At 32.9% G+C, this 20515-nt stretch overlaps 2 protein-coding genes across 2 annotated transcripts; both read left to right on the top strand.

The window, feature by feature from the left end:
- Window positions 1–379: 379 nt before the first annotated feature.
- LOC145604923 (uncharacterized) lies at window positions 380–6447 on the top strand. Its single transcript, XM_081660909.1, has 8 exons — window positions 380–650; window positions 1174–1290; window positions 3471–3664; window positions 3772–3877; window positions 3997–4144; window positions 4273–4397; window positions 5724–5890; window positions 5997–6447. The coding sequence occupies exons 1-8, from the start codon at window positions 590–592 to the stop codon at window positions 6288–6290; spliced, it is 1212 nt and encodes a 403-aa protein (XP_081517035.1). The 5' UTR covers window positions 380–589; the 3' UTR covers window positions 6291–6447.
- An 8058-nt stretch (window positions 6448–14505) lies between these two features.
- Window positions 14506–17692, top strand: LOC145605204 (pathogen-related protein-like). Its single transcript, XM_081661242.1, has 4 exons — window positions 14506–14863; window positions 15524–15656; window positions 16853–17151; window positions 17375–17692. Exons 1-4 carry the CDS (start codon window positions 14735–14737, stop codon window positions 17525–17527), a joined length of 714 nt encoding a protein of 237 aa, XP_081517368.1. The 5' UTR covers window positions 14506–14734; the 3' UTR covers window positions 17528–17692.
- Window positions 17693–20515: the final 2823 nt, after the last annotated feature.

The following is a 20515-nucleotide window of genomic DNA, read 5'->3' as shown; positions in this document are numbered from 1 at the left end:
GATTCAAGCTTGCTTTCGGAAAATACTTAATACAACCGTTGTAAATCCTACGTGATACCAATGTACAATATTCGTACATTATTTTCAATCAATCGAAAACTACTCGTACTATATTGTGTTTTCCCATAACATAAACCCAAACCATATCCCAACTTATTTTTTCCGGGGTTACAAGAAAATTGCATTGCGACTATTGTCACGTGGTGTAACTGTTGTACAGAATCTACGGAGAAAGAATAATAGAAAATTACCTCCCGCAGCGGCGAAAGAGAGTAGACGGTAAACCTTCTGCGCCGGCGGTCCACTCATCTCTTCTCCAGTCATTTTCTCTGTCTATTTCTCTCCTATAAATCTGACTAATTTTAAGATTTTGTTTGTTGAATGAATTTCTGGGTTTAATAAAGGGAAACTAAAAGACGAAAATAGCCTCATTCTACTTGAAAATATCTTTTAGGGATTTTTCGTTTCGATTGATGAGATTCTGGGATGTTGCCTTATTCTGGGATCACAGAATTAATTGATTAACTAAAAAATTTTGTTTCACTCTCTCTCTCTTGTTTTGGTTGCTGGGTTTCTTTGATTAATTATTATGGCGAACAAGGAAAATTCTAAGTTGAAGATTGCAATTATACACCCAGATCTTGGTATAGGTAATTTTTCAATTATTTCCCTCAATTTTTGTTGGTATTAATTTTGATTTATGTATGTCATGTTAATTTGTTTATTGAATTTGTGAATGATTTATTTTTTTAGCGATTTTGTTTATGATTTCGAAGGGGAGTGAAATTGTATGATCTTGTGAGTGATGATGAGTTTCACCCAGCTCCCAATACATGTACTTCTTGCGTTCTCCTAAAATTGCCTGTTTTTTTAAGGATGTTTCTAGATAATTAAAGATGGGTGTATCCTTCTGTCTCCTCTTTCTTTTGTGAATGTGTGTCACCCAAGTGTTGCAATTTAGCATAATGCAGATAATAGTATATGGAACAGAATGATATCGATATGGTATTATGCCTGACACGGTTAGAGTTGCAAAATTTTAGAGTTTTCTCCTCTCTAATTCAGCTGTAATTTTAATTCTTTTCATCCTTTTGTGGGTTCCTTTTCTTGGCATTGTCATTAAGACATGCTTTATTACTAAAGTGGATAGTAAAAACTTTTTATGTTTTGTAGGTGGTGCTGAAAGATTGATTGTTGATGCTGCAATGGAACTAGCATCGCATGGGCACAATGTGCATATTTTCACATCTCATCACGACAAGAATCGTTGTTTTGAAGAGACTCTCAGCGGTGAGGATACCCAATTACCCACTACTATTTTTTCTAATGCCTAAGAGCATCTCTTTTGTGATTAAAGATGTCTCATAATAAGTTAATAACTACAATATTATTATAATTACTGGCTTCTAGAGGATTACTGATGCTAAGATGTGTGTCAGTTTTTGTGTTTTTGTTGTTAGGTTGAACAATTATAGTCAAAAGATGGTCTTTCAGATCAATTCCTCATGTGAAACAGTCAGATTATGGCTGGTTAATCAAGAAAGTCTTAAAGCCATTAGTGATTTTCCTTACCAAAACAAAAGAACTTGATTTTTAAACAAAAAAAAAAGTCCCGCAACCATATTACTCTACCCCCTGCCCCTCCAAGCCTCCTCTTAGAAATTGAAGTTGTAGCTATGTCAGTAGAGAACGCCATGCGTTAAGAGTTATTTTCTTGCTTCTTCCACTTAACCTATGATAAATTATTGAAATAGTCTCCTAGTCTAGACCAACCCATTTTTCTTTTGACATTGTTAGGATCCCCGAATTCCCTGTGAAAAAGGCAATATGATTATTCACGTCAAATCATTGAAGGGTGAACTTCTTTTTTATTGTTAAAAAAATTGGATTGTGGATTGTATTATTTTCTGTATAGGAAGTATAAGTTTCTTTAGTTGAGGTTGAAGTTTTGAGATAAAGAGGGTTTTTAGATGTTTGAAATTTGAAGAAAGAGTATGTGAGGAAATTGCAGAGCTTGATGTTTTGCCATTATGGACAGCAAATCACATATGATCTTTTTTTATGTAGAATATGGAGTAGAATGGTGAATCTTAGAGATATTCTCTAGAGAATCATTTAAAGCAAGAATGTGAGATAAAAGATGATGGTGAAGTTTGCTCAGGATGGGATCTCTAATTGTAAACTCTTCTTTAGTGTGAGTAAAAGGAAGGAAGGAAGGAGGGGCCAATATGCTATTTATTGTAGATTTTTTTTTTTAGTATCTTCAGTAAGGACTTGGAGGTGAGAGTTTTTTGTAATTTATTGGTCAGGTTTTTAGGGTTGATAGTGCTTGGTTAGAGGCAAATATAAGTTCTGTAATGGGGGGATGATTTGGTGAAGCTTGAATTATGAATGATTCACACAATTTGACTTTTGTTGCTACTCTATTTTGACATTTCACATTAAATGGTATCGTGATGCCAAATTCCTTCTCTGATTTTGTTTGTTGAGACCTGGCTGTAACATTTTTATAATTTACCTAAGACCTATGAGAATTTGCTTTAAGGTGGCAGTAATATTTTGCTGTTAAAGGAGACATTCTAGACTTATTATACCGCAGATATCCAGTTTTTAGTTTCGTATGGGCATTGCTTTTGCTTATATCATGGTACTCAAATCGACCACCTAATTAACAAAATGTGGTCCCTAATCTGCTTTATTATAGTTTTTAATTAATTTCCTCCCGCCTCCACCACCACTCCTTATTTGCAGTACTATTCACTCTATATATCCACTAATCTGCTTTATTTAGTTTTAGAAAGAAACAAAGAGTGATTGGATAATTTGAATATGTGATCAAATCGAACTGATTTTTCCTGGGAACTGATTTATCAGTTGTTTAACTCTTTAACATATATTGGTTGAGGGTCACAAGATGTGTGACATGAAATCACAGAAAACTGATAAAATGCTAACCCCATTGTTGCATTTTAGCTTTTTGAGGGTCACACTACTCTATCCCACATAACCTTCAGATTTTTAGCTATATTCCAATTTTTTTTTTCATTCCACTCTAATTGTAAGAATAGCCATACATGTTAATCTGCACTGAAATTTACTCTTTTTGCTCCTTTCAAAGCATATCTAGAAGTTTCATTGTTGCCCAACTTGTATAATCATGGGAATTATACTAATATGTTTCAAACTTTATACCTTTTCATTAGTGTTAAGACTGTTAACACTCCCCAAAGAAGACATATAGCCTTCGATTTTATCTTGTTTCCACTATACATGTAATATTACTTGTTTTTGCTGATTATTAAAGTTGCAAAGAATTGCAATCTAATAACAAGATAAGTTTTTAAGAAAGCATGACAAATAGTGACATCCATGAAGCATATTTGTTAATTAATATTGTTGGTACTTTTTCTCCATAATGTACTCTTGCAGTGAATAAGTTTTGATGTCCTTTATTCCGAAAAATTTACCAGGTGTCTTTCCAGTCACTGTGTATGGGGATTTCTTACCAAGGCATATTTTATATCGATTCCATGCTGTATGTGCATATCTCCGATGCATATTTGTCGCCTTTTGTGTTTTGTTCATGTGGCCATCATTTGATGTTGTATTGGCTGATCAAGTTTCCATTGTGGTTCCACTATTGAAGCTCAAAAAGTCAATTAAGGTAAATGCTCAGGCCTCCTGCATATTTTAATAAAGATGGTGTGGTCTGCTCCTGTTTTGATTCTATGTGGGGTAACACTACTTTTGATCTGTCGATTATCTTTGCAGGTTGTCTTTTATTGTCATTTTCCGGATCTTTTGCTGGCTAAACACACTACTTTACTTAGGAAAATATACCGAAAGCCTATAGATTTTATAGAAGAAAGGACAACTGGTATGTCTGTGCTATCTTTCTTTAGCTATTCTCATGTTCCTTCAACTGTTCTTAAGAATATAATTCTTTTTTTTTTTTCATATTTTTTTTAATATATTTTTTTGTGCTCGGATTTACAGGAATGTCAGATCTAGTCCTGGTAAACAGTAAGTTTACTGCATCAACTTTTGCAAATACTTTTAAGCATCTAAACGCTGGTGGAGTTCATCCTTCAGTTCTGTACCCTGCTGTTAATGTCGATCAGTTTGGTGAACCTCATGCTTCTAAGTAACGAACCTGCTTGGTATTTTCTAGTTCTAGGCATATCTTAAACAGCTATGTCTAGGCTTTTTTTCAGTTATGTATCTCATTATGGACTGAGTTTTGTATCTAACTTGTGATTTGCTGATGTGTAGAATGAATTTTTTGTCAATCAATCGCTTTGAGCGAAAGAAGAATATTGATTTGGCAATTTCGGCATTTGCAAGGCTTCTCAAAGTTGAGGGAAATGAAGAGAATGACGTAACTCTGACCATTGCAGGTATTTCATTGAACCTTAACTACAAGCCTCCTTATAATATAAAGCCGGTGAGTCATGTGCCATAGTCATTGTCTGGGATCACTATGGATCAATAGGAGATTTCGCTCAGTGATTTTTGTATCTTGATGCACACTGTTAATTTCTTAACAATTTGAATGTTAGTGTCTGTTTTTATTATTTCCTAAATCTACTCTTTTTTTTCAGGCTACCTTCCATCCTATTTTTGGTTTCTGTTAAGACTTGATTGGATAGAATTAATTTTCTTGGCAGTTTTTGTAATTTTTTAAAATGCACTGATTGGAATAAAAACTTTGGAGGTTGGTTTTTTGTGATGATATTAGAATATTTCTTTCCATGCTTGTCAGTCAGCTCCAATGACTTTGGAGGTTGGACTAAAATTCTTGAGCTGCACCAGAATAAGGATACTGGGTGGCCAGGGGATTAGGAACCACTGTCATGTATATATGTATATATATATATTTTAATCCCCTTGTATGAAAGTGTTTGCTACAAAAGTGAAGCAAGCCTCTATCAGATAAAGCCTATACAGGGAGTTAATATAATTTTCTCCCCTCAATCTCTTGTGTAATGACTATACTTCCAAGAAAAGTTAAGAGATACAGATACTCTGAATTTGCCTAAAATTCATTTTACATTCATGACCCATCTTCCCTCATCTCATCAACAGCTTGTTTAGAAGTCCAAGGTTCCCTGATGTACCTGATAATACTTGAGAATTAAATTTAGGTGAGGACATGTGTTTGTTGTATCACTCTGCATCTGCTGTTTAATTGACTTGAGAGTTGGGACTAATCAGCTGGAGAGTAATATTAGATGAAAATTTGTTAAGTAGCTTCTTTTGTGGTGTTTAATTATTCTGCTTGATATATTTAGTTTTGTTATAGATGCTTGTGGATTAATTTAGGAATTTAATCCATAGTTTTGGCTTCCATATAACACATGCTATTGGTAGTCTGGAGGTAGTTTCTTTGTGGATAGATCATTTCTACATTTTAAGTTATTATGGTTGGAGTTCTTTTTCGAATCTTTTTTCTGTAGAAGTCGTGTCCTTTGATTACACTCCTGCTATTCTCTTGTCTTTTCAGGGATGGTGTGGAGGATCGTACTTCATTTCTTTTACTTCTAATTCCTGTTTGGTTTTAGGCGCAAATCTGTTCTATCTTTGAATCATGTGATTGAGGTTCATAAATTTCCTTTCATATTCTCTACCCCGAAAGATCAGTTGTTGTAGTTGAAGTTGAAGTTGCAGTTCTGTTCTACCTTTGAATCATGTTACTGAGGTACATAAGAATTCCTTCATTTCAGGTGGCTATGATACTAGGCTGAGGGAAAATGTGGAGTACTTGGAGGAACTTAAATTTCTAGCACAAAAGGAAGGAGTGACTGATCGAGTCACTTTCGTTACATCTTGCTCCACTAGCGAAAGGAACACTCTTCTGTCCGAATGTCTGTGTGTCCTTTATACTCCACAGGTATGTTTGTATCTGTATCTTGCCAAATAAATAAGAGTTATGCCCAATCTAGTCTGATTTTTTTATTTTTTTTATTTTTTTTATTTTTTTATTATTATTATTTTAGGACGAGCACTTTGGCATTGTACCTTTGGAGGCAATGGCAGCCTACAAACCAGTCATTGCATGTAACAGTGGAGGACCAACAGAGACTATTAAGCACGAAGTCACGGGATTTCTTTGTGACCCTAATCCACAGGAGTTTTCTGTGGCTATGGGCAAACTCATTCAAGATCCTAATTTGGCAGGAAAAATGGGCGAGGAAGCCCGTCGGCATGTCATAGAGTCGTTTTCTACCAAGGTTTTTGGTCAGCGTCTGAACCGATACATAATTGGTGTTGTCAGGGGGAAATCTGATTGAAAAAATCTGAACTTTTACAAATCAACAGCTTTAGTTAACTGGAAGCAGAGTGTTGGCTCTGATTATAGAGTTTTTATACACAGTTTAGTAAAAATTTATACTCGCTTCTTAGCCTCCTTTTTGCTTATGACTCCATGACTGTGATTTCTTACCAGTACATTCACTACATTGGCAGCCAGATATAACATCCTCTCATTGTTTTTTTTTTTTTTTTTTTTTTTTTTTTTTTTGGAACAAAGAGTTTGTGAAACGAAAAGCATGATTACAATCTACACTAAATAATAGAAAGTAAAAAACGAAAAGCACGATTACAATTTACACTAAATAATAGAAAGTAAAATACAAAACACAAACACAAACACATGAAAACAGAACAACAAAAGTTGGTAATATGCGCTTGTTGGAGCCCTTGATTGTTGGATGGAATTCACAAACGATATGCCTTGCGTCGTCATCAACCCATAACATCTGAAACTTGCATTGTTAAAGGAAGAAGTGTAGAAGCTAGGGTAACAAGCTTGAAATGAAACCATTATATATACCTATAAAGCTTGACAAAGGAAGTAGCAAAAGGAACAAAAACCCATGGCCTGATTGAGAAAAACTTAATAGCAAGACTAGATGCTCACAAATTGAGCAAACCCCTATGACTAAAGATGACACTAGGTCGAGTTGCCCAAGGCTCGGCACAACCCAGAATGAAAAGGCACGGCACGGGAATGGTGTAGGCCCGGCATAGCACGTTACCATAAGTGCCCACGGGCGGGCTTTATTTGGGAGAAGCATGATAAGTCACATCGCGACCTAGACCAGTACAATCAATGAATATATTGAAATTTTGCTTAGGCACGAAAGTCCATCACGATGGCACGTGGGCCTTGGCCGTGCGCGGGCCAACCTTTTAAAAATTTTGGCCCGGCTTGACACATAACACGTGGGCCGGCCTAAGGATTGGGCCTAACTAACCCATAGCACATGGGCCCGGCATAAGGCATGACCCAGAGCCATTGACCCAAAGTAAGAATAGTCAAGTAGGATTCTTGGCTCATTATCATTGAGTCACATTTCCTTGTGACTCGGTACCCGTTCAAAAAATTGGTCTATCCTCCTAAAATAAGATAAGATCTAATTTTACTAGAGCGCTATGAACCACTAAACATTGTGTTCAAGAAGCCTCTTTCAAAAAGACACTTTTTTAAACAATGACGTCTAACCTCATTGCTAACCGACATTGGAAAGTACTTTTCTTGATTAATTACCTAATAACCCTCCTAAACTTAGGGTCTGTTCTCATTTACTGAACAAAATTGAACTGAGCTGAACTGAATTTGTAATAGGTGAATAGATAACGTAAACACGACTTTATCAAATCTTTTTTAACATCGGGAAAAAGGAAGAGTTGATACGGTGTACTGTGCATATAAGTTGTTTTGATTAATTTGTCCATTTGCACCACTAAGGCTCGTTCTTTTAAGCTTTTAGGCATAACAAAGCATATTTCAGCAAAGTCAAGCTGAGCCGAGCAGAGTAGATTTTATTATTATTATTATTATTATTATTATTATTATTATTATTATTATTATTATTATTATTATTTATTATTATTATTATTATTGTTATTATTATTATTATTGTTATTATTATTATTATTATTATTATTATTATTATTAGTATTAGTATTATTATTATTATTATTAGTATTATTATTATTATTATTATTTTAACTACTAGTACTACTATTATTATTACCATTATTAATATCACTATTATAATTATCGCAGTATTATTATAATCATTAAATATTATTATTAAATATTAATTATAATAGTAATAATAATAATAATAATTATTATAACTATTATTATTATTAAATATTAATTATTTATTAATATTATTAAATATTATTTATCTATTATTATTAAGTATTTATTATTATTATTATTAATTAATACTTTCTATGATTTTAAATATTAGTTATTATCTTAAAATGTTAATTTTTATTATGAAAAATCAATTATTATTATTGTTTATATTAATAATCATAATTATTACTATATTATTATTATTATTAAATATAATTATTATTATCATTATAATTATTAAACATTAATTATTTATTATTATTATAATTCAATATTAATTATTACTTTTATGCAGAGTAGAGCAGGGCATAGCAGAGTAGCTCTAAAGAGCGGGGCCTAATTAGAGTATATTCATCCTTGAAGTGTATATGCTATGAAGAAATACGTACTAATAACAATCATAGAAATTGATATCATAAAACTACAAAATGAAACAAATCTAATAGTACGACAAATTATTATGTTTCTTTGTATAGCATATATGAAAATTCTACAATGTCATTCTTTAAAAATGACACCATAAAGTGTTGACATGGCAAAATCTAATTGGCTTATATTTAGTATTTTTATTTTTATTTTGAATTATTTTCTATGTCCATAATGTATTAAAATTGTATTTATATCATGTATTTTTTTTAATACATGTATTATTTTATATCACATTTATTTTTTAAAAAAAAATCCCAATTTTTCAAAAAAAAAAAAAAAAAAAAAAACCCAAAATTGAAATTGTTCATCATCAATGTTCGTTCTTCATTCATCTTCATTTATCCACCCATTCCCAAACATTCACTGTTAATGTATTCTCATCATTTTTCTTCATTCATCCACCCATTCCCAAACATTATTGTTAATGTATTCTCAATTCTTGCACCAAACACATACGAAATAGCTGGGCAGCGAACAACCAGATGATAATCACGGATTTTCTACCGGAGAAGAAGAACAATTGCCGGAAACCTTGAGCTGCTGCCGTGAATGCCGAAAAGCCGCCGGGTTGCTGATCGGAATATTGGAAAACCCAATAAAAATATGAATTAAGAAATAAGATTTGAAAACCCAATAAAAATTAGATCTTTGGAGGATTTGTTCGTTGGTCGGGATTTCGGTTTGAGTTCCGTCAATTAAGATCACAAATGAAGAATTATGATGAACAATTAAGAACGATGATGAATATTTGATTATCTAAATTTTGATTGTATAATTTAATTTTCTGGATGATTTAAAATTAAAAATAAATTTTCAAATACTTGATTATGTATTCTTTACAAAAATACATGTATTTTCAATTATACATATGTGTATAGTACATTTTGACTTATAAAAATAAAGGAAAAATTGACCAACCATAACATGCCACATCAGCATGTTAAGGTGTCCTTCTTTGAAGAATGACACAGTAGAATAATCCTAGCACATATTAATGAGAATTCTTGGTAAAAAATTTACCATGAAAATAGAGTTAGATAACATATAGGGCTGCACAAAACTATCCGAAAATCCAATCTGATAGTTAACATCCAATCTTATATTAATTTTGCATTGAATATCCAATTCGAAATTCCAAATATCTATTATCTGTTTAGATATCAATTTTCGAATATTTGGATCGTCTTTGTGATTAGGGGGTAAGTCTTGTATGTGGACGAGTGAAATCAAGTGATTTGGAAATAAGTAACCTCATTTGTTCATTCGAGTAACCCTTATTCTTTTGTTTAAAAAAAATGAAAGAATAACTCCACTTATTTAAGAGAGTAATATCTTTTTCTCATTTAAGTAACCTACATACGTCAAGGTAACCCCATTTGCTCATCATGAGAACCCCTTATTACTTAATTAATTGGCTTATATGTAATTATGTAAAGTGGCCACACGGCCCACACCATGTGGCATGTGGCTAGCCACATGTAAGACTTTGTGATTTGGATATCCGATATCCAAATTTGTCATACGATCTAAATAATTAAATATCCATATTTTAGATATCAAATAACGGATATCTTATCCAAAAATCTAGAATTTTGGATATTATTTATTACTAAAAAAGTTAAAAATTATCTTATCCAACTCAATATGTCTGAAGCTCCTCTGAACATAAACCTGAACCTAGACTTCACTTACACAATACATTTGGTGATTTTGATTTTAATTCACATCTCAACTATTGTACAAAAATCTAGATCTCACCTACACATAAAATTGGTGCATTGATTTTAGTTCACGCACGTTAGTTCAACCATATCATACAAATAAAATTAACGGAAATTTCATGAAATGCCCCTGAATAATTTTTTTATTCACCAAATACCCATCAAAACTCTCAAATACACCAAATACTCCTGATTTTAAGAAAAATGTCACCAAATGCCCTTAATGACTAACGGCGGTTAACACTGTTAGTCATTAATGACTAAAATGCCACGTGGCAACCTCTAATTAGTTGTTGACTTGTTGTAATATTAGTTAATTAATTATTAAAAAAAACTTTAAAAATATAAAAAAAAAATAAATAAAAATTTTTAAAAAAAATACCCCACCACCCAAGACCCACCCCACCCCAACGCCGCACCACCAGCCCCTGCCAGACGGCGCCAGCGACGGTCGCCAGCTCCCACCCCTCCCCCCTGCGCCGGTGCCGGCGATGGCCAACCCCCCACCCTCGACACCCCTCCCCTACCCCCAACCCCCTCTCCATCCGTTTCCCCTCCCCTTAAACCCCTCTCCGTTCCTCGAAAAACCCCCCCTTCTTCGCAGTCGGCATCCAAACCCCCTCCCCGGCACCGGCGAACCTTTTTCGCCCCACCCCCCGCCATCCCCACCCCATTTCCACCCTAAACCACCACCCAAAAAAACCAAAAACCCCTAAATCAAAACCCTAGATTTCGATTTGGGGTTTTTTCGATTAGGGTTAAGGGGTTTTTGGGTGGTGGTTTAGGGTGGAAATGGGGTGGGGATGGCGGGGGGTGGGGCGAAAAAGGTTCGACGGTGCCAGGGAGGGGTTTGGATGCCGACCGCGAAGAAGGGGGGGTTTTTCGAGGAACAAGGAGGGGTTTAAGGGAGGGGAAACGGAGGGAGAGGGGGCTGGGGGTAGGGGAGGGGGGCTGGCCTCGCCGGCGGAAAGGGACCACCGGCGCCGGTTCTGGCTAGGGGTAGGGGGACCACCGGCGCCGGCGGCCGCTGGCAGGCGTTGGTTTGGTAGGGGAGGGGGTGGCTGGGGGTGGGTTTATTTATTTATTTATTTTTTGTTTTTTTTATATTAATTAAGTAATTAATTAAATTAATTGATTAATTATTTAAAAGAGAACCAATTGCAGCATGCCACGTGTCATAATTAACCTTAATGACTAACGGTATTAACCGTCGTTAGTCATTAAGGGCATTTGGTGACATTTTTCTTAAACTCAAGAGTATTTGGTGTATTTGAAAGTTTTGATGGGTATTTGGTGAATAAAAAAATTACTCAGGGGCGGCATTTCATGAAATTTCCGTGAAATTAATGTGCTTTAAATTGTTTGATAATACTAGGGTGGCATAGCCAGTCATTTTTGTATTAAAAAAAAATTAATAAAAAAACCTTTTCATTATTGGCAACATTTATGATAAAGTTACTTGTATAATATATACTGTATTTAAGTTAGAAATAGATTATTTTTTCTAAAATTATATTTATTTTATAAACAATAAAATTATATGTTACAGTATATTTTTTTTGAAATTACTACCTACCTGTTGTAGGTGGATAATTCAATAAAATTTTATTATTTCCGTTGAACTTAGGGCCTGTTCACATTTACTGAACCGAGCTGAACTGAACTGAACTGAACTGAACTGATTGGAGCTGAACTGAACTGAACTGAACTGAACTGATTGGAGCTGAACTGAACTGAACTGAACTGAACTGATTGGAGCTGAACTGAACTGAATTAAGCTGAAATGAACATTTTATGAGAGAAGGAAATTAAGAGCTGAACTGAACTGAACTGATTGGAGCTGAACTGAACTGAACTGATTGGAGCTGAACTGAAATTAAGTAAATATGAATAGGCCCTTAAATTAATTTTAATTATTACAGAGTAAAAGTTTTTTAATTAAATTTTTAATAATTTTAAAAAAGTTAATTAACTTTTTTTTTTGTTAAAAATTACTCAACTTAAGTTATATTTGATGAACTTAAATATTCTGTTTTCTCAAAAAAAAAAAAAAAAAAAACTTAGATATTCTATACATAACTAAAATTATATATAGCAAATCTTTACATACTACCTCCGTTACAGGTTATGTGCAACGATTTGACATAAAGTAGAGAGGGAAAATGTCTAATCGTTGCACATAACCTGTAACAGAGATAGTAACTAAAATTCTAGCAAAGAAAGCGAAAGATTGGAAAAGACTTTCAAGCTAGATGTCCAGTAACAGATGCTGACAGCACCCATGCTTGGGAAGTCTATCCTTTCTTTCTCTTACCTAGAAATGGAAAAAGACTTCAAAAAAGTAGCTCGTGGAACATCCCCCCTTTTTCTCAATCAACCATCTCGGACTACGTCAGATCGGGCATATACATACATACATATATATATATATATATATATATATATATATATATATATATATATATATATATATATATATATATATATGGGGTAAAGTTAACATTGGAATTCATCTTTCCCGCTATGCTCTATTTTACAGAGTATTTTTTTAAAATTTCATTATCTACTTTACATATTTTGTCTTTAAAAATTCTCCTTTTTTTTTTTTTTTTTTTTTTTTTTAATATTTTAAAAGTGTAAGACAATCACCATCTATTAACTAAATACTAAAACAAAATATGTTGATGTCATCAATTCCTAAAATATCTTATGTGTCAAGCTCTCATTAAAAAATAGCCCTCCAAATTCACATATGATGTCATTATTTTTTTATTTTATTTTTTTTGCCTTTTCATTTTACTTGCTAGAAATTAGGATCAAGTAGGTATGAAACTAAAAATCTAAAGCTTGACTTTGACATTTCCTTTATAAATGTATAAGTTAATTAGATAATGCAATGTTAAATATATTTTGTCTAACAATCATTTTAGTATATTTTCAATAACATAAAAAAAAATTATGATGTATCATTAAATTATAACCATTAAATGTTAAAAAAAAAAAAAATTATAACCATCAAAAAAGGATTTGTATTTATAAACAAACTTTTTTTTAAAAAAAATACGAATCGAGTCATGTTAAAAAGTTATTAACAATAAAAGATATAAAAGAAATATAAAAAATTTACTTATCACCACCGTACAATGCCCAGGTACCTATCTAGTTAAAAATCAAATCAAATCAAATCAAACAGAGGAATATATATTTATTACAAATGTGAGGTGATGGGGAATATCCGAATATGGATTAGATTTTAACCTGGCCTCAAATGTGAGAGGTGATTAAGTTTAGCTTTACATAAACTCGTCCAAAACTACATGTGATTTGATGGGTACTATTTATTTTTTGGCTTGGCAAAATGACAATGGCTGCTCTATTAATGGATTTAGGTGGGTGTTGAGTGTTGACCAATTGAGAGAGACCTCATAAACATTGATAATGTTGTGACTATTCCCCCACTAATTTAAAAAAAAAAACAATTACTGAGTATATACGTTCGAATGTTACATCATTGAGATGAAGATTAATTCTGCTTTTTATCACGGTTTATAAAAACCAATTTTTAATTTGTACATTTTAATGATAAATCGCTAATATACATGAATATAAACAAAAATTACATACATTTTGTAATTTAAAATCTTTTATTTTCTTCAAAATTATAATATAGTATTTGTTCAACGTCGTCAAATTCATAGTTCAATGTAGAAGGTTATTTATTAGTGTGCTATTTAAAATTGTTTCAATTCCGACGATAAAATGATAGGTTTTAGTTGTAAGGTAGAAACTTCCAATATTTAAATTTCAAAAATATTAAATAGGATAGCTCTACAAAAATAAAATAAAATAAAAAATAAAAAAGATGACATCATCGTTGCATTTAGGCGGGAAATTCTTTATCACGGTAGCGACACGTGGGCAATGGTGACATCAGTATCTTCTGTTTTAGTAATAGTTAAATAGATTAAAGAATAAAAAATTTGACTAAAAATTATACTTGTATTAATTATCTTCGATATATATAAGAAATAATGCACAAGTACGAAAAATATACATATGTACACAGTATATGTGCCGATGTGCGATGTTGTTAGATTTGTTCTAATGTGTAGTTTTAAAATATAATTTTTTTTTTCTAATTATACAAAACTAAAGATATTATTATAGTAAATATATGTATTGAAATAATTTACATAAACTGACGGAACAATCTTTAAAAAACAAAGAGAGTAGTTGTATATTTACTGATACTTATATATTATTGGTTTAGATTTCTTTAATCTTATTTGATATTTTAAAAATCTTGTTTGATATTCTTAATCAATAATATATCAACCCAAAAACATTTTCTGCCTCCTATAAAAGGACTAAAAAACCTCATCTTTGAAACAAGCTAGCACACAAATCACAATAATATCGTAGTAATTAAGGTATGGTGAAAGTAGACAAGTATAGGACTTTCTTGCATGAAGATGCAACCAACGATGCCATAGTTTGGAGGCATGGAGCTCCACCTACATATGATGCTGTCAACAAACTCTTTGAACAAGGCAGGCAAAAGGTACATACGTTTGTATAATTGTATATATCATCATGTTTAATTTAGCACTTTGAATTGATTTATTTAATTATGAAAAAGTCGTGATTGTATGAAGGGGTGGTGGATGGTGAGGATCTTGGTTTGTGACTTGGTTCATGGCCGGAGACGATGTAGTCGACTCCATCCTTGGAACTGATTAAGGCCTAGATTTTGTTGTTGTTGTTGTTGTTGTTGTTGTTGAGGCTTAGGTCTTGTTCACTTTGCCTTAATTATTATGGAAAGTCGTTGTATGAAGGGACTGTTATAGAAGGTTAGAGAGGATCTTGTTTGATGAGTTGGTTTATGTGTGTAGCCAATTTTATTCTTGGAATTAATGCTTTTTGATATTGTTGTTGTTAGTGATATGTTGTTGAGGCTTATACTTCTTAAGTGTTCTTATCCAAAGATAAGATTGAGTAATAAACAAGAAATATGTGTTTTAATCCAAAGATAAGATTGAGTAATTAAAAAAAAAAAAATATTTGTGGTTTAATATTTAATATTATGTTACACTACATCCGTTATCTCACAAATAATACCCAAAGTTGCAACTAAAAGTTAACGGATATAGTATATGTAAGTACACTTTGATTAATATAAATTTATAATAATAGTTTGTAAATTTTATTTTATGTGAAACAGGAATGGCCAAAAGGGTCCCTAGAAGAGACAGTTCAAAATGCAATCAAGTCGTGGGAGATGGAGCTCTCTCACAAACCTCGCTTGCAGGATTTCCGCACTATTAATCCTGATAAATTCAAGCTATTTGTTAATGGTAATTAATTTGGATTCTTCATGTGTCAAAAAAAAAAAAAAAAAAAAATGGATTCTTTAATTTAATGATCTTGAGTGACTACTTCCCCCTTTCACCAATAGTTACAATCCAATGCACTTGTTTGATCTAAAGAAAAATAAACATTAAAATGAAACTAACAAAATTATGTGATCTTTATTTTTCTTATGTACTAATTTATGCAAATTAACGGTTAAAATAGCCAAACTTCAACCTTAATTGATATTAAAGGGTCTAAATTTTTTGAATGGCTAGCCAATCTTTCCTTTCATTTTTGGTGTGACATTTATAGGGATAAGATCTTGTTAATATAATTAATGACTGGTTTAGCTGTGATAATTATGTTTCTTTGTGGTATGACATGAAATGATAGAATGATTGAATTTTAGACAAGTAACTTAAATGAGCCATTAAGTCTATTGCGTGAGATTTTTTGTATGGTCTATTGCTTACTTGTTGATTATAGATATTTCTTTGATTAGGTATGTTAGATTTTAACTTGTCAATTACTCTTATTTTTATTTTATATAAATAAAAAAAAAATTATTGTTATTAGGTGGAACATTTTACTTCGTATATTATCACCAATAGTGATTGAAAGATGTTCATATATAGATATAATATCATCCCTCTATGAAAACTTAATACTCCTCCCCCCTTATAAAATCATGCAATATCTCCTCCAAAAATAAATTGAATCAACTAGAATTAATGCAATAAGAAATGTTCAAATTAAAACATAGAATATGTGATACACCTAACTATTCCTCTTGTCAGTTTAAGAACCCCATTTTACGATAATTTGTGAGAGGATTTTGGTTTACATTCATACATATAATTTTGCAAATTGCAACAAACAAAAAATCGCGCTTTTTTTATGGTTGTTGAAGACTACTTATATGAATTAATGTTAGAGATAATATCGGAAAATATATGTGTGATAATATCGGAAAATGTTTAAGAGTGAATAGAATGGCTTGTTTATTATTCATCAATAGGTAGAGTATTTATACAAAACCTAAGAACATAAGATAGGAAACAATCTTCCTAAAAGATATACTTAAATAATATCTTAACATATAATAAACCTAAATATATTATTCTCCTAATAAGATCAATATGGAAAATATATCACACATATATTTTCCGATATTATCTCTAACAATTAATTTGTGTAGGTAGGGAAGGTTTATCGGGAGAAGAAGCTCTTAAGATTGGGAGCTATAATGCTTTGCTAAAGACTTCTTTACCTAAGAACTTCCAATACTACAAAGCTGAAGAAGAGACCTTCGAGTCCTCTCATGAAGTGTTTCGATCGGCTTTACCCCGTGGATTCGCATGGGAAGTGATATGTGTTTATTCTGGACCTCCTAACATTGCTTTCAAGTTTAGGCATTGGGGTTATTTCGAAGGTCCTTTCAAAGGTCATGCTCCTACAGGGGAGATGGTCGAGTTTTATGGTCTTGGCATTCTCAAAGTATGTATTACTCTCCACTCGTTATCTTTAATTTCTTATGCGCTGTATGTCATACTTTAGAAATAATGTGGACAAGATATCGTTACTTTTAAAACTATTTAATACCAGTATGTCATCTCTTACATGTTACGACATACCTTATTTTCATTATAATCACTGTAACTTTCAAATTGCCTAGCCCGCAAAAGTAAATTACCATCATCGTCGTTAAATGTGTATGCAGGTAGATGAATCTCTACTTGTAGAGGAAGCGGAAATCTACTATGACCCAGCAGAATTGTTTGGAGGACTTTTGAAAGGAGAGACAACAATAGGCCAAGGTCAAGATCAAGATCACAAAGTTGTTCAGGGCTCTGGTTGTCCCTTGGGCCATTAAATTTGCTACTTAGGCCCCGTTCTTTTGATGCTCTGCATTGTTGCCTTACTTTTCTTCTAAGTAGATGTTTTATATCTTTAAATAAGTTTTTTAATTTGTTAAACATTATTGTTCTTTAAAGTGCACCTTTTGTTATCCATGTATATTAAAGTGGACCTTTTAATATGTTATACATTATTGTTCTTTAAAGTAAACGTTACATTAAAAGTAGCAATGCTTCCGAATCGGGCTAAAATTACACTACTACCTCCGGTCCAAATTAGTTGCAACTTTGGAGGGGGAGGGGGTTTGCGGAGGCCAAGACAAAAGATCATACGCATTATTATTGAAAGATAAGGGTATATGCTTAAGTTTTAATCAAGTAATTAAAAAAAAAAAAAAACAAATTCAGCCCAATTTTAAAAAAGAAACCCACCACCACCAACCCAGCCACAACCACCACCACGTACTGACAAAACCACCGACCACTAACCTATGACCACCAACTCAGCCACGGCCATCAAACCACCGACCAAACCACCAACCCAGCACACCGAGTCACCGAAACCACCAACCCCAACCCACCGATTTGAAACCCACGAGGCCACCGATCTTAAACCATGTCGTTGCCGAATTCCCGCCGATCTTAAACCACGAGGAAGGAGAGGAGAGAGAAACTGCTGATTCACGCTCAATTCTTCGCCGTCAAGGAATTCGCTGGAAATCGCCGCTGAAATCTTTGCCGCAGCTGAAATCTTCTGTAACACCCTAGAAATTCCTTTCCTTTAAAATACACTTTCCCTTCTTGAAACTACGTTTAAGGAATATCTAAGACATTACCGCCACCGTGAAAACGGCTAAGGCAACAATCAATGATACACAGCGGAAGACTCGAAAGTCAAAACTAAGAAATAACACAATTTAAAAACCGAACTAATCAAAAGTAAAGTTGAAAGTCAACAAAACCAAGTTAAATAAAAACCACTACAACTTGGAACCATTTAAGGCCCTTATTCAAAACCGATCAATCAAATAATAGTGTTAATCCAACAAACAATAAAACAAAAATATCCAAAACAAAAACATTTCACATCCTAGTGGAAACTAGAATAATTCTCTCTTCACTCATGCCCCATCATGAACATGCCTCAATACCTGAAAAGAGTATCTCTACTTGCCCCCACTACTCTCCATTAAAATGGATCATCGTAGGGCCAAGATAAAGACATAGCCAGACACAAACAATACACACAATCAACAAAGCTGAGTACATAAGCGTATTTAAACACACTAACATGCAACTCCTAACATCACACATACTTACCTCATTGCACCTGTTTACAAACACACACAACAAACAACAAGACTCTTTAACTAGACACTAAATAATTCATTTAGCGTTGATTACGCATCGAACGGGTTTCCAACTAAACCTACCTCAATAAATTGAGGCCCACTGACACGGGAGCTAACCGTGCCAGCATCACCTATGCCACACATTAGTGGCGGAATTCCAGCGCATAATAATAATAAAAGGAATATACAGTGTCCTGTACTCCATTAGAAGTTATGATCAAATATAAAGTCACATAACTCCCCCCCATATGTTCATACTCAAGGTATATACGTTCCAAGAGTTTTGGTGCGTAATCTCTTTCACTTTACGTTATTTACAGATTATTAAACTTGGTGATGACTCCCACAGCATAGTAATTCAATCCACAACAATTATTCAATCAAACAAACATACCAATTTAATTCTTGAATAATTAGTGACCACATATAATTTAATGTTGAACCCTTTTTAAAACTACCTCAGTGTCAAAGACACCTTAAACGCATAAAGCGCCACAATCCTATCCCTTGGTGTTAAAAACACCTTATGTGCACAAAGGCACCAACATACAATTTATCCTTTGTGTACATAGACACTTATATAGCTCCTTCCTCATGCTTAAAGCATCAATAAAAATTATATGAACCATAATAAAATTCCTTTTCAATAATCCAAACATAATTAAACAATTAGTTTGATTAAACATGCTCTCTATCATGCCTTAAATAAATATGTAGTCCATATAATCATGCCAAAATATAATTTTCCAATCCATAGATCATCACAAATAATTCATGCTTCACAATTCAATCACCAACACCAATAATTCACAATTCAACACATGAACCTTAGCATGATACTACTTGTAGTTGATTGAAATTAAGCCTAGCATGATTCTACATCATCAAAATATGCTAAGTACGCGAACGTACCTTGAATATGATCTTAAATTCGCCACGACTAGTAAAAATCGCTTACTTCAAAGTTTCCTACACATTAAAATTATAATAGTGTATCAAAGTCCACTCTAAACAAATTTCCAGCAATATATACTATTTTAAAACCCTTCATAAATTAATTAGAATAAGCTGAAATTATATTTAGAACACCATAATTAAGTCCCCTTTAATGGGTAATTTAAATTTCTTTTAAAAACATAATATTTAGGTTTCTACATAAAATTCCTGCACTATTTTTATAATTAAAAATTGCTGAAAATTAGTCTTAAAGCACTTAAATTGAAGATCTAAATATTAATACATCATATACTTTCATAATTTCATAAATCAAGAACCTAGGGTTTCAAAAATTGGGGCTTTTTAATTAAAACCAAATCTGAAAATTAATTAACATGATTACAACATTCAAACATCAAGATTTAATCCCAAAACTCATAATTTATAATTAGATCTAAGCATAGATTTAATTAAAGCAAGAAAGATTAATTTTTTTTTTTTCGAGAGCCCAAACACGGCAGCAGCAGCCACCGCGACAAGGCTGGGCTGCTGCCGCCTGCCGCCGCAGCTGCTGGCCGTGCGCCGGTGGCTGTGGTGGTGTGCGGTGGTGGTCCGGCCACGTGTGTGGCTGTGGTGGTGGCCGTCCGTGAGAAAGGGGAAGGGGAAGAGGAAGAAAAAAAAGAAAGAAAAGTAAGGAGAAAAGGGGAGAAGCTTACC

This window comes from Chenopodium album, chromosome 22 (genome assembly GCF_948465745.1).
Source record: "Chenopodium album chromosome 22, dcCheAlbu1.1, whole genome shotgun sequence".
NCBI classification, from domain to species: Eukaryota; Viridiplantae; Streptophyta; class Magnoliopsida; order Caryophyllales; family Amaranthaceae; genus Chenopodium; species Chenopodium album.
The sequence above is the reverse complement of the archived record's forward strand: the minus strand, read 5'-3'. Positions and strand labels throughout refer to the sequence as shown.